This window comes from Anoplopoma fimbria, chromosome 6 (assembly GCF_027596085.1).
Source record: "Anoplopoma fimbria isolate UVic2021 breed Golden Eagle Sablefish chromosome 6, Afim_UVic_2022, whole genome shotgun sequence".
NCBI lineage: Eukaryota > Metazoa > Chordata > Actinopteri > Perciformes > Anoplopomatidae > Anoplopoma > Anoplopoma fimbria.
The window spans coordinates 15,849,943-15,865,672 of NC_072454.1; the positions used below are offsets into that span (position 1 = coordinate 15,849,943).

The 15,730-nt window shown below is 41.2% G+C and overlaps 2 protein-coding genes across 3 annotated transcripts in view; one reads left to right on the forward strand and one right to left on the reverse strand.

The window, feature by feature from the left end:
• The first annotated feature begins 45 nt into the window (after positions 1-45).
• LOC129092745 (G-protein coupled receptor 161) lies at positions 46-2,800 on the forward strand. Its single transcript, XM_054600760.1, has 3 exons — positions 46-202; positions 1,256-1,416; positions 1,577-2,800. Exons 1-3 carry the CDS (start codon positions 46-48, stop codon positions 2,798-2,800), a joined length of 1,542 nt encoding a protein of 513 aa, XP_054456735.1.
• A 2,699-nt stretch (positions 2,801-5,499) lies between these two features.
• Positions 5,500-15,730, reverse strand: part of slc35f3b (solute carrier family 35 member F3b) — a 44,129-nt gene continuing 33,898 nt past the window's right edge. For both annotated transcript variants that reach the window (XM_054600577.1, XM_054600579.1), the window contains 6 exons: positions 14,002-14,344; positions 10,350-10,569; positions 6,911-7,036; positions 6,217-6,409; positions 6,022-6,111; positions 5,500-5,741 (listed from right to left, as the gene is read on the reverse strand). In XM_054600577.1, coding sequence (XP_054456552.1) covers positions 5,500-5,741; positions 6,022-6,111; positions 6,217-6,409; positions 6,911-7,036; positions 10,350-10,569; positions 14,002-14,344 — 1,214 coding nt within the window. The remainder of the gene's footprint in view (positions 5,742-6,021; positions 6,112-6,216; positions 6,410-6,910; positions 7,037-10,349; positions 10,570-14,001; positions 14,345-15,730) is intronic.

The window sequence follows — 15,730 nt, forward strand, 5'->3', positions numbered from 1 at the left end:
TGGCTCGTCATGTGAGGTTTGCAGGTGTTGTTTTTTGGGTGGGACATGGACGACCTGGACGGCTCCTGGTCGCTGTCCCTGCAGGCTGCTGCAGCGGCGGCCAACGCGAGCCGGCCGGAGGGCGAGGGGCTCGGAGTGTCCGGGCAGACCCGGCTGGTCCTGGAGATCCTCATGGTGCTGATGTGTTTGGGCGCTGTGACAGGTAAACACTTCAAATGTTCACTTTTTTAAATTTATTTTAACAATAAACTTACAGAAGCCTAGGCCTACGGGTACAGAAAAACATACATTTTACATTATATTTATTTGTTCTTTGTTCACTGATATCAAACACGAACAGTGACCTACTTCTTTATTTAATTCCCTGTTATTTGACATTAACTATTTGTATTTTTGCAGTTTGTGGGGAGCTCCATGGCACCCTAAATAAAGTATTTGTAACTAATGGCTTCATTAGTCGTTAATACACCATTTACTTATGCTGTAAATATAATTCATAATTCATTAATACGGTTTTTGGATTGCCAGCTTATGAAAAATCTCTTTGGCTGGTGTTTATCCTCCAGCATGACATTTGAAGTTTATTTTTTTTAAGGTCATCAAAATGAACTGCAGAGTTTACGGAGCGAAATTCATTAGTGAAATGTTGTAATTTGTATCTATTTGACATTTGGAACTACATGGTTTATTTGAAAGTTTACAATTTGACTGCAGGCTTTATGAACAATTAAAAAGGTCAGAAGCTCACGGCCTCTTATTATTCACTTTATGACATTTGAAACGGCCAAACTGACGCCAACCGTTGCATTTTTAAAATGTCTATTTCAATGCTTTAATCTCACACAATAGATGTGAGTGGAATTGACAAGGTGGTGGCAGACATATCATATGTCAATGCCTAACAAATGAATCCCTAATTATCTGCTTTGAAAAACTGACCTTCTAATTATAGTTCTTAAATACTTAGAAATAACTATACTTTACGGGTTCAGCATTCTGCAGTGCTGTACTGTACAATATCAACATATAAAAAATAGTTAATTTTTATGCTTGTTTTTTTTGCAGCTATTTAGATCAAATTCAGACTTTCCAAACTTTTCTGAATTCAGTTATTAAATCACAGGTTAACTACTGTGTGTAAACTGTTATTTTGCTTGGTTACAGACAGAAAGGATGGTTGTGTGGTCTAGACTCTAACTAGTCTGACCTCTGTGTCATTGTGTGTGTGTGTGTGTGTGTGTGTATTTCCGTCTAGGTAATATCCTTGTCATTGTTATTGTGGCTGCAACCAAGACTTTCCACTCTGTGACGTCGGTGCTGATCATGAACCTGGCCATCAGTGACCTCCTGGTTGGCGTCGGAGTGATGCCTTTTGTTGCTTTGTCCATCATGAACCGTGGATGGGTGGATTTTACTGTACGTCACCTCTTTCCAGTACTATAAATATGCTTTACAGTCATGTACATTGCAGAATTAGCGTCTGACATGACCTTAAGCTGACCTCATAACACCTGTTTTCCTTTGGTCCAGTGAGTGTGTGCATGTGATGAGATTCTGTCTCTCCCCTGTCTTACAGGACCTCTGTTTGTACGTGGGTTACACCTCCTCTGTGTACTGTACAGCCTCCGTACTGACATTAGCAGCTATTGCCCTCGACCGCTACCACTCCATCATGGGCTGCCTGCGCTACAACTCCCGCTGCACCCTGTGGAGAACTTTTGCTGTGGTCCTATGGATCTGGCTGCAGGCGTTGGTGACCAGTTGTCCTCCCCTGCTGGGCTGGAGCTCCGTCAGCTATGTGGTTCCCATGTTCAGCTGTGCAGTGAACTGGGCCAGCAGTCCCAGCTACACAGCTTTCATGGCCGCCCTGTCTTACCTCATCCCGGCAGTGGTCATCCTCTTCTGCTACGTGAACATTGTCAAGGTGGCCCGCAGCCATGCCAGGAGGATTCACACGTTGGAGGACGCTGTCCAGCGCAGCAGCAATCCAAGCTCCGCCTTCGCCTCTGGTGATTCCTCTCACAGCCTGCACAGCAGCCCCTCGAGACTGATTTATCATGTTAGTGGGCAGTTTGTGTCTGAGGTCAGTAGAGAAGAGGGGGACTTTATCAGCCCTCCTCTCCCTGAATCTACCACAGAGCAGAATAACTCTTCATCCAGACGTTTGTTCTCATTCCTGGCTCAGAGTGCCTCCCAGCCACCGCTGCAGAACTCCCCTAACCACCATGGAGTGTTGCGTCTCTTTCTGGTCATCGCAGCCTTCTTCCTCTGCTGGACACCTTACATAGGCGTGGCTCTGGTTCAGGCCACAGAAACTGCAATCTCAGGCCAATCCAGCCTCGTCCCACCCTCTGCTATTACCTTTTCATACTGGCTGGTGTTGCTGAACTCTGACATCAATCCACTGCTGTACGCTCTGCTCAGCAAACGTTTCCAGGGCGCTCTTCAGTGTCTGAGGCAGAAAATAAGAGCACGCCTGGGGAGCGTGGTGGGCAGGGAAGAGGAGGTCAGATCAGGAGGAGATGACGGAAGGAGCAGCGACCCCTGCACTCTGACCAGCACCCATCCTTGTCCACCTTTCAGCTCTGAGGGTTCAACTTGTGATGACTCCAAGTATTCCTCCTCCATTTTTACAGTTAGCACTGAATTCAAACATCACTCTACCAGGGTGGACTGCCTGCAGGTCCCCTCTAAGCCACAAGATGGCAGCAGATTACCTTTCTCTGCTCTGACCAAGGAGCGTCAGGCCACTTTCTTCTATGGACAGATAACAGTCAGAGTAGAGCATGATGTTTGTTAGTCTCATATCTGCAGATGCTTTTGCAGGAACAAATCATTTTTTTATTATTGATTATTCCGTTGATTATTTTCTCAGCTAATTGATCAATCATTTGGTTCAGAAAAGTTCATCGAAGATCAGCAAATATTCACTTTTGAGAAGATAGGATCTGTGATTTTTGGGGGCATTTTGGCTTAAAAAAAGACTTAAAGATTAATAAATTATAAAAATAGTTGCCAATTATATTTATTTTGATCAACTAATATATTATTCTATCATTTCAGCTGTAACATATAAGACATGTTCAAATGTCTTGTGTTGTCGTCCTATTCTTCCAAAATCCTCAAATATTCAAGTAAATATTTAATTTATTAACATATATATTTTAAATGATCTGCAGATTAATTTCATATTGAACGATTGACCAAATTACAATTTCAGGTCTAGTGTAGATCACTACATTTTTTCAACTTGTCATGTTTCCTGTGGCCATTTCCAGTGATCACACTGAAGCACACAGTACCAGTAACCCTGAGGAGAAAACAAACCTGGACAAGGAAGTGTATTGAAAAGAAATCTTTTATATAGTACATGTGATTACACTTGAAGACACCCAACAGTTGATCTAATAAACCCATCATTTATTCACACTCTAAGTATTTCCTCCTCAAATGTGATAATCATATGTTGCATCGCAGTGTAAAAATCATCATTCCTTACAAAGGTTTACATTTATGTCTAGCAATAATTCCAGAGGAATACAATATTATAATTTATTGTCATAGATCATGACAATGGGGAAACAGTGCTAATGTTTTCTATTGCAAAACAAAGAAAAGGCAGTGAAGTGGACTTCAGCTGTATCTGCTCATACAGTATGGGCATGCTCGTCCTGCAGATGTCTCTCACTGTCCTCTCGAGGTCAGCGACCAAATGCAAAAAAATATAAAAGAGTCCTGTAAGATGAGTCAAGAGTTTGTTCCAAAAAAACTCAGTCAGATGAGTACAAGAAGGATAGTATTAAAGAGTGTCTCTGCAGCAGTCTGTGGTGGCACTGTAAAAAACGGATGGCACTAACGAGCATGTGTGGTCGAGTGATGTTCATACATTCACAACAAGGCAGAGTAACCATTAGTAGCTTTACAGGGTGTGTGCCTCAGTCCATCTCAGGTTCATCTCAGTTGTTAACTTGCCTTAGAAATGTGTTTGATGGAAACCGATACGATCAAAGGTTTTGACAAAGAGCAGAGGCGGACAAATTGGAGTTATTCTCATGTGTTAGCACACCTCTTCTCAAGCCACAGTGGGACATCTGTCTGTTATGTTTTCACCAGGATCAAGGAAATGTAGGTGATGATTGCCGCAGATAAGTTCGTATCCATATAAGTCTAGAAAGTTTAACGTGACAAGAATTCAAAGGGATGCTCAGTGATAGCTATGGTTGATGTTCAAAGTTATTAAAGGGGTAGTTCCAAGTTTTCATGTCTTATTGTAAGCTGTTAGTGCTTTTAGTTCATCCAAAGATTGATATACCTGATGCATTAATTGTAAATATGGGCCAGTTAGTAGTTGTGACAGCTTACAGACAGTTAAAAACACATTTTATAATATATGAATGACAATACATGTCCTGTTAATACATGTATTACCTATATTGCTTGGTTAATAAACTGTTTGCTGCCGGTGTCTCAGCAGTAGACAATGTGAGGCAAGTGACTTTATTGATGGAGTGGAAACGCTCACACTTTTTAACAAACAAATCGTGGCAATCTCATGCATTGAAATCTTCTGCTATAGAGATACTGGTTTTAGATCTCTCGTGACTTAACTGTGAGCCTGAGCAATGGGTGTCAGCATCGACAGAGCGGGTGTTCAGCCCGAGGAAAGCACATAACCGCAGGGGTCCAATCAGTGTGGCCAAAAAGGACCTGACCTCTCAGGATGGACAGACAGAGAGGGGTTTCGAAAGCTTCTTCATCTCAGATTGATCCTCAGGTGTTCAGACAAGTCCCTTCACACCAAATGAGCCTATTGGGTCCACAGCTTGAGGACATCCACAGTGTGATACACAGCTATGTACATTGCACGAAAGGCAGGTGTTTGTCGATAACATTACACCTGAGGGACGCCACTATGGGCCTCCCTTTTGTTTTCAGGCATTTAGCATTTTAGGCATTCTTCTTTGGATCTTAAAGGTGTGTAGTGTAAATGTGTACATGTTTAAGGACAGCAAGCCCACATGGAGATAGGCCGGCCTCCGAAAAGTTTTTTTTTTTTTTTCTCAGAACTGAAAGATATCAGGCAGGTTGGCAAGTCTTCCCAGGTGCAAGGATGTAGGGAATCCATGGAATGATTAAGAGGTACAGCAAAATTAATACATGATTCAATCAGTTATACCTGATAATCTTTTGGGTAAGAAGGGTTACAATTAATATTGTCCATGTCCATGCACCAACTCTGATAACTTCTGAATGGAATTGACACCAAATGAATGATACACAGTCGGTACCGCCTGCTTCTCCCCCTTTGACCTAAATGTTACTGATCAGAGGGCAGTCTGAGATACTTTTTCCATTCAGGGAGCTTCGTGAAAGAGAGGGCAGGTCACCAAACAGGTCAAATGTCCCCACATCGACATTAAGAGGCGTTAATACGTCTCCATCCCTTTGTCTGTCTGTGTTTTAGGTACGTGTATGCATGGGAATATATATTTTATGGAGTCAATGTGCAAATGTTGACATGGAGGTCCTGGCTCTCCCTCTCCAGTTGAGCCCTGTGGTGGCGCCTGCCTCTCCACTGCCCTCTGCTGGCTCGTCACGCTTGCGCAGCTTTGTGCTGAGCTGGATGATGCACTGGTCCCAGTCCTCAGGTAACAGCAGCATGAGGAAACCCAGGCAAATGATGAACACAGCAATGAGGCGCACTGTGTTGAAGTTTATTTCACATGTGTAGAGGTCCACCACTGAAAAATTAGCAGGATGTATTAGTTTGAGCATATGAAGGAATTTGTAAATATTGTAATTAACAAAAGAGAATTAATAGGATTAATATAAACAATCAATATAGAAAGTGGAAGGAATAATAAGTTTGTCACAGAAAATTATGCAATGAGAATAAAAAAATTTAATTATATTATTCATCAAATATAGATGATAACTTTTGGGGGAATTTCAATGCCATCAAATATTTAATGTTGGCCAGATTAAAAAAGTTAGGTCTGGGAGGAAAGCCAAGAGACTTACGGGCATTTACAGGAACACTTAAGACGATGCCGAGGGATATTAATGTCGGGTATGTTATCGCAATGCCAAAGTTCACCAGGACGTTGAAAGCTGTGGGAAGAAGCACAAAACCTTCAAAATTGTATTCCTTGGTTGCATAATCATTGCGGTATCACTTTTATGCACAAAACTGCCTCATATGTCATCTTTTCGTACCAAACAGCAGGCCTGCAACCCCACACAGGTAGCCCCAGGGGATGTCCACGAGTGAGTCGATGTACTCCACATGTGTGAAATACAGGATGACCGGCACAAAGCTGATGAAAACAAAGTTGGCGCTTCCAACAATGCTCAGAAAGAGCGCAGCCTCTCCAAATTTGGCACTGCCCAGGATCATCTTGAAGAGCACCTGAGGACAAATAGGGAGGAGAGTCATGAATGCACAAAATCTGCCCCCTTAAGGAGCAGAGGGATATTGCAGAGGGGTGCATCTGCCAAGAATTTGCCATGTCTCTGGCACAGGGCCGCTGCTGTCTGTTTATCACATTAGGCAGCACAGACAGCAGGGCAGAGGAGACCAGAGCCCCGTCAAAATATAGCTATCTGTCCCGTAACCTCCTTGATCAGGACATCGCAGCTCGAGGCCATCAACCGAACGCTCACATATCACACGCTTCTGTCAACTCAGTGTTACATTTCATAATCTCCTCCTGTCTTCTGCCACCTGGTTACATAAATAGAAGGGAGCTTGTCCAGGATTTCTTACATAAGACAAAATTATTCATACATATGTGAAGCTATTTTTATACTTATTGTTCCACTGCAGATGAAGGTGTCACTACAAGGGAGGTTTATGGAAGGACACAGGCTTAGTGATGTACTTTACAATTGATCAGATGCAAACAAATACCTTGTAGAGCGCTGACATCGAAGCAGAGGCCACGACCAAAGTAATGCCGATGACTGAATGGCTGTGGAATCCATCAGCATAGGTCATCATTACAATTCCTGCTATGGCCAAGATAGCAGCTACTATCTGTAGAGAGAGAGAGATAGAGAAGGAGGAACGTCAGCGAATGACGGATGGACTGCACGCTGCTCGCAGTGTGGTGGCAAAGACGTGCGAACCTTTGCTGCTGTGTAGGGACACAGCAGGCTCTTATGGCACATTGTTTGTCACTGCAGAAGCATTACAGGACGATGCTTCTAATGTTATAATTAATATGTGGGTTTTATTTTATAGTCGGCAGACTCAATTGGTTTCTACGTTTTCTCATATACAGGCAGACGCAAGCACATGTACACACTCAGTGATGGAATATAACTACATTAAGTAGCTACATTTACTTAAGAAGTGTACAATTTTGAGGTATTTATACCTTACTTGAGTATTTCCATTGTATGCAACTTTATACTTTAACTCCACTACATTTTGGGGAGAAATACTGTAGTTTTCACTTTACTACATTTATTTATTTAGTTACTTTACAGATTCAAATTTTACAGAAATAATATACATATTACAAACTAATAAAATACAGTACATTGTTAAAGATTTATAGTTCCAAAGTTAGTTTTTTGTTTATGGCCCCTTACAAAAAGACATTGTCTAAAGATACACTATGAATAGTTTTCTGTCTTTCTTCTCCCGTTAAATCATTTGATGACATCTCAGTTTTATTTGAGGTAATAAGTAATATGAAAATGTCATATATTAAATAATTCAAAGTGGCTGACATTCTGCAAAACCAGTACTTTTATTTTTAAAACTTTCAGTAAATTAAGCTGATAATACTTTTGTACTTTCACTTCAGCATGATTTAAGATGCATCATTTGAATTTATAATATAGCATTTTGACATTGAAGTATTCATACTTTTACTTAAATTAAAGGGTCTGAGTACATCTTCCACCACTGTACACATTCTCAAATGAAACCTATTCTCAGATTCACAGCACAAGTGCTTCCAACATAACACAGGCTGCTTCTACAACGTTGGCTTGATTGTCTGACATTGATTTTCGTTACACTGCCATCATGTTTACAAACCGAACAGCCCCCTTGATCCACCACTTCTCACACCAACTCCCACTCCCTGCGATCACAGCTTCAAAATGCCAATCTGTTTCAAGCCGCTCTCAATCAGCCTTGAAAATTCCGAACCAAAATCTTTCATCTATCTTTTATTCCCCTTACATTTGTCTTTGCTATATGTTTGAGTGCATGTGTGTTCAGCTGACGAATAGCGAAAGGGACACGCTGCAGTCCAGCTGAGTGGATTAGCTCTGCATTAAAGAGGTGTCAGGAAGATAAATGAGCTGTGTGTTTTTGCTTGGCCATAGCCCTTGGGCAACTTGAGCAAAATGTCTCTTTCTGCACTGCAGGCTGTCTGTCAGTCACAGCTACACCTTTCTGCACGTATTTCTTGTGATAGACTGTTTGCTAACAAGGTCAGCGACCCTGTTATGTTTGTTTTTTTAGATGTTTCAGCACAATGTGGGGGTCAGTGGAGGAAAAGCGTAATGACACTCGCACATTGAGTAGCTTATGTGAAGTGGATTAGGCTGAACTCCCCTTTACAACTGATAAATCCAAATGCAAGTCACACCCCAGCCAAAGGGCTATTCATTTAATTTGAGGAACTTCTGTGTGGTCCATTCTGGCTTTGCCACCAAACTGAGCCATCTTATTATGAACATAAATCCCTGAAACAATCAATATCATCCCGTTTAACAAGGAAGATTTAGCATCCCCCAGCTTTTTTCTCCCCTCCTTCACTTTCATGACAAACTCGTCCAAGATCCCCTGCATTGCTGCAGACATCCAAACACTGCAATCACCGCCACCAAGCAAAAGAGAGAGAGAGAGAGAAGCTGGGGGTGTGAAAGATACAGAAGCATGATTATTACAGTATTTGTCTCTTACTGAGGCCTTTCATCGCAGATAATGGGGCTAGGGAGTTTGGGCATGCACAAGGGAGAGATGAGGCGGTTGTGAGTGTGTGAAAGAAAAAAAAAAAGGGGAAAGCCGCTCTGCAGAGTGCAGGACGGCTGCAGATATGAAAGCATCGGAGGAGTGCAGTGGGAGGAGAGCGGCAAGATACCTCGAATCCCAAAGCCCTCATTCCCCTGTTTCTCTCTCTTCATCTGGATAAAATCGGTGACAAACAGACACACACCAGGAGGCACATTTGAATGACACAGTGATCACTGGAGGGAAATCATGTTGTCACACAGGTAACATGCTGTTTACTCGACCGTGCTAGTGTGAGCAGCTCACACGTTCAGTGGCAAATTCAGTCAGAGCAACACTAAAAACACTATTATTTTCATTCCTTTGTGTTATTTTTGTCATTATGAGTGAAATATAGTACATACACACAAATTTAAACATACACTTGACCAATAGAGGAAATAGTGGACTTCTTTCTCTTAACTAAAAGCAAAGAGATACAGTAAGAAGCCCAAAGGCAAGTGAAGGTCATCTTGCTAGCTTGTGTTATCCAACGTACAGCAAGCGTTTGCCTAAAGAATTGGTCACCAATCGAACAATATTTGCTTATCACAGATATAATGCAAAAAGAAATAGAACCACGGACAGAAATATTCAGCATGTTTGTCCTTGAGTTGATGGTCTTCGCCCCTCCAAGAGGTCACAAGATGAAAGTGGTGGCTAGGTGATTTACAGGACAGGAAAGGAGATATACTTTTCTCTTATCCTGGCCTGGTTCTTGTGAAAAACATACTTTTTCCTTTTAAGAGCTCTGAACATGTTCAAATTGAGTCAATGTGGGAGGGGAAAAGCCCTATTTGGTGGAACAACACATAAATCTGATTTTTATGATTTTTAGATATTGGAATCAGCCTCAAAAGTGCAGCTCTATTCTTATCTGAATTTAGTCAGTTTGAGACTGTGCTGTTCAAGATAAAATGAAGATCAAGATCAAACATTCAATTAAAAGATAATGTCATTCCATATTGTAGTTTTCAAGAACCAAAAGCTACATTGATCATTTGTAACCTTATACAAGCATGGACACAAGTGTTGCAACATGTCATTCATGGGAATTGTGCACATTATTATTTTATATTAAATTGAACCAATTCTATTTTGCAAATGTCTTTCTTTTAACTCGTTTGTTTTTATGTTGTTTATAACAGGTGGAAGTTGCCCAAGGTGAGTGAGTATCCTGGAGGGTTAATCATTGTTTTACTATCCACTCTCCTTTCGGTGACCTGTGCTTGACTCAGACTCGTATTCAAAGATGCAGCGGGGAACTTATTCTCTCAGAAAGTGAAAAACCGTTGTCCAAAAACTCTTTCTCACACACACAGGCAGATGTACTCACCCTGACCCCCATGAAGCGGTCTCTAAGTACAATCCAGGACAGCAGGAAGACGAAGGCCTTGTTACAACAGAAGAGCGCTGACGCGTCTGTTGTGTTGATCTTCCTGAGGGCCTGCAGGTACAGGTAGTTGGTGAGGATCCACAGCAGGCCAAAGGGAGCTACCTTGGTGAAAAACACCTTGGGTGTGAGCCCGTCGTCCCCGAAAAACCTACAGCACTCCCTGTGAAGAGACATGATGCAGAGCGGTGTCAGAATATAAAACAATGGAGTATAACTAATTTAAGAGTTGATAAATGTTATTACGGTCTGGGACTTTAATCAATATTTATGAACACAAACAGCTCTGTCTGAACAAATGATACTAGAGAGACCTGAAACTCTAATCAGTGATGAGTGTGGAAGTAATCCCCATTTTAAATCTCAACATTGCACAACAGTGCATGTGGGACCAAGAGAAATTAGTAATCATCCACAAGGCATTAAAGTAAAATATTTCTGAGCTGTTTCCATTAATTATCTTGAAGAAGTGATTCAACAAGTCATTTACTATGGATGTTTTTCAGTGGATATCGTTTCTAAATTCCAATTCGAAGTCTGGACTTAATTCCTGTCCAGAAGAGTGTTTAACTACTTGCAAGAAGTTGTAGGTTTTCAAGTATATATAAAGATGAGAATGCCCTTAAATAAAAGTAGACAGTCTGAAGCTTTAGCCTGACAGCCAATGAGTCACGCGAGATGAGAGAGGAACCAAATCAAAAGCGTCACATTATGTGTCCGTATCAAAATACTTGAGAGCGATACTGTCGATTCTGTTGTTTTGTTGATGTTAAGATGCATCATCCTAGCCCCCCCCTTCCGTCCGTCCGTCCGTCATAATAAAACATTAATGCATTTTCAAGATATTGGCATTTTGACTGTACTCCTGAGTTTCACCGTTTACTCTGAAAGCTGCTGGCCCTGTGAAAGTGATGAAGCTGCAATAGCTGAAGAGTGACAGGTTGCAGGTTTGCTGGGTAATGAAAAGCAGCACTGTTGTGAACCAACTCCAGAGAGCTGAGTCAGCACTACGAACTCCATTTATAAACACACTGATTCAGTGACAATCACATTGAAGTCTATCATCATTTCCTTACAGACACTGAATATACCACCTTCAGATCCAAACCACTTACAGTTTGCGGTTTGTTTCTGCTGTACCCGTAATCTGCATTGATTTTAGACAGATTGCCAGCTCTACAACTGTGCTGAGGAAGGTGTTGAGGAAGCTGATTTTAAACCATCTAGCAGCTCATGAGGGGCGGCTGTGGCAAACGAGGTGGAGCGCTCGTCCCATAACCACAAGGTTGGTGGTTCAAACCCCTCTCCAGTCAACATGCCGAGGTGTCCTTGAGCAAGACACCTAACCCCAAATTGCTCCCCGGGCGCTTCTTAGCAGCCCACTGCTCCTCCGGGATGGGTTAAATGCAGAGAATTGTAATTTCCCCATTGTGGGACTAATAAAGGATTGATTATTATTATTATGAAGTCATCATACACTTTAAAAGTGATGCATTTCAAACAAAATATTTCAGAACAGCATGTCGGTCTCTGGTGGAAGACATTTGAAAGAGCGTGGACTTCATTTGTAAAAGTTTCTTTGGTATTGAGCAAATTGAAATCGGCAATAGGTGATGACATGAAATATATTTAAGAAAAAGATTTTTAACAATTGTATTTTGATTGTCCTAACTCAGGGTCAATTTATTAGCTGTTTTCTGAGTTAAAACCCACATCTTTTCAGTTAGCAACTCAACTGAGCACCCTCTAAGCCTGCAATATTATAGGGGAAAAAAGCTTGTAAGTGGACCTTGAGTTCATATTGTATAAAGTGTAATGAGCATCTTCCTTTTACAGGGAGAATCCTCTCCACTCTTAACTACAAGGAGAGACTCCAGATATTATCTATGTAAAGTCTTTACTTTGGTCTTTGTTTTATGTAAAGAGACAGGACAGCTTCTACAAAAGTTAACTCTTGGTCTCTATTTCTCCTGCATAGTCTGAGATTTACAAGCAGGTCCAATTTGAATAAACAGAAAGGAAACAGGATGCTTGATATTCGGAGCACATCAGCTCCAACCGAGGACCGTGAGCCCCAGATCCTTGTGTAAGCCCTCCAAGAGTAAGAGCTACATCACAGAAAATACACAGCCAATCCCCCCGGGCTCACCCACCCACCACACCTTCCAAATACTTCCGCCCTATTTGTCTCTTTGTGCCAAAGTAACACAGCAGGTTGCTGCGATAACACTTTTTTTCTGAACATCACGATGAATGGACTGTTTCCAGTGTGAAAGCACTGCTAACACACTTAGGATTACTCTTCTTTTCATTTGCTGCAGCAGCATAACTAAAGATGGCACAGGAACATGATATTCCAAATGAGTCAAATGGTGGGCTGTGTTGGAAATCAAATATGAACAGGGGAGTGATGCATAAATAACCAGACACCAAACATGGAGGGTAAACATCGCTCATTCAGTGAGATCATCAAATTATAAAAATGTTGTTAAGCAGCTGGCATGTCTTGCAACCCTTTTTAAGGATCTTGACCCCATGTTTGGAACCATAGCCTTCCCAACAAGATTTATTTTCAACAATCTCCACAGAAAGTGTCCTTAGCATTTCAGCTCTATCACTATAAACAAGGCTAGGTAGACTATTTGTCATCAACTTTCCAGAAAATGATATATAATAAATGCATTGCATTCTGGTCTACTGAGGCTGTTGCTGATGGGAAAATTGCTTTCTTTTCTACGATTTGAAATTGTATGATAAAGTCAGTGCATCATCGGTGAATGTTTTATAGAAAACAATTCCCTTTTTACTGTGGTTGACTTCACTTACACAGTTGATAATTTCCTCTTAGTGATTTCTGCTGTAACTGCAGAAGAATATTTGTGTGTTGTGTATATTTGGCTTGTAAGGCCTTAACATTAAGGAAAACACACTTTTAGCAACAAAACTTTTTTTAAATAGTGTACTGTGTTTTAGTGTGGATAAGATTCACTGTTAAGTAGACCCCAATGCAATGAAATGCGTGTTATTTTCCCCCCTAATAATGGTTGATTGATGCATTGTCAGCATGACTAAAACGCAATATTGTTCAGGACGCCAACAATCAGTTTTGCTGTTGCATTTGAATGCTGGTTCAGTTTTGCATTTTCCGACAAAGGAACATTGCTAAACCAGACCCTTACTTTAAAGTTTTGGAAAAAATCATCCATGCTTTTATTAAGTCATGCCTAGACTACAATTACACCTTGTTCACCTCATTAATCTCCACAACAACTGATCAAACTGGTCCAGGAGCTCTGCAGGGAGGCTTTTTGACAAAACCCAAACATATGCTGCACACAACCACAGTTTCATCTTCTCTCAACTGGCCTCTTATTAGTATTAAGATTGATTTTGAAATTGTACTTTTGAAATACACCTTCAAAGGAAAATGTTCCCACAGCATCTCAGAGAAGCCAATTAAAATCCCCTGCTGTTTTCTTTGCCTTAATTTGTAGGTTGTACAGGTATTTATCTTTTTTTTTATATGCGTCTGTTTAAAAAGTGATATGTTTATAATGTTTACTAGCTCGCTTGCATGCAGGGAGAGTCTTCTCACCTGAATCTCTGCCTGGCCGTCTGTCTCTCTGGACTCTTCCACAGATGGCCGATGTAGTAGAGGGGGAAGAAGAGGCTGTTCCAGGAGGTGGCGAACCAGGTGAGGGTGAAGGGGGCGTCAAACTGCTTAAAGGTCAGCTTGGCCAGCTGGGTGGACCCAGCCCAGGAGGAGCACACACACATCACCATGGCGACCCCCCACAGAGCCTTCCGCACCTGTATGGTTGTGACTCTGATGCAGCAGTGGAGCTTCCGTTTGTTGGTGCCGGACTCCACTCCGGCCGCACCGCCAGCCGACTGTGCGTCTGTGGTGCCCACCACATTCTCCCTGATGCGGTCTTCTCCTATACATGAACATATAAATGATAAATTGACAGATGAACACACTGATAGCGCCAGTTTGTTCTATGATCAGATATATATTTTGGAATTTTGCTTTAGAGTTACCACATCAACCAATCTGATTCAGTCACATTTTCAAACTAAAAACTAAAATATATTATGTACTTATTGTATGTCTACAAGTTCTGATGCTCCTTAGAAAATAAACTTAAGCATTATACATACATTAGCATTGTACATACAGTATATTCATTCTTTGTTTATCTCTTGCAGTAAATCCGTACTAGGAGCCTATAGGAAACTATTTTCTGTGCCTGAATGACTTCAGGTCCCCCATGTCTTGCCATATTTTTCCAGCTAAAAATAGCTTCTTTCACAGTTTAATTGAACTTGAAGGTAATCAATCAGACATCTGAGTTAAAAATGTGGTGATCAAGTGTGACAGGCTGCAGCCAAACAGAGGGCAAAAGAGGGCAGATCTGATATCCAATCCAAGGCGACCTCTTCTCCCCCTCGTGAGTTACAATGACATGTTTGTGTGTGTCTGTGTTTGAATTTGTGTGTCTGTGTGTGTGCCTGAGCGCCCAAAGGCTCCCACAGCACTGCTTAACTTTGCTATTACTCCCGTCAGAACCTGATAGCCTCCATAATTCTTCAATAATGTGTGAATTGAGCCAAAGCGTTGATAGTGAAAATGCTGTTTTCTGTCCCACTCACACCCACTCTGTGCGTCAAAGCTGAATCACTTACAAAGGTCTTTTTGTTTTTTTTACCTTGAGTCATTGAACTTACTTATGGATACTGTGTTTATTGTCTCCTCCAAACAATTCAGTTATAACTGTATAATCCTGTGCCAAGGCATTAAAGCTAAGAAGGTCAAACGCAACATAACAACAGACATCATTTTCATTCATACAGCAGATTGTCATTCACTCAGCCTCCCATTATCTCTTAAATGACATTGTGTATAGACGACACCTTAACATATCTTCACCAAGACTGTAGCTAACATCCATGAAAGGATGATAAAACTGAAATGTCAATGACACAATCTAAACTAATAAACTTCATCAAGAGAGTGTTCTCAGGAACCTTTAGATCACTTAATGGGTGAACTCTCAATTTACCATGTGCCTGGACATACTCAGAGCAGACCGCTAAGGTTGAGCTAAGGTTGAGTCAACCATGTTACATTACATGGTAGACTCAACTCATCTTACATTACTGACTCACTATAGTGTGCCTTTTTACATTAATTTTCCAAGCTTGAAGTTTACCAAATCTCGAACAGTGTAAACATTTAAGTTTATAAAAATGATGTATAGTTAAGTTCATGATAGCCAATGCTGTTTACAATTATTTTAGTTCCCTGCCATATTATCTGGATG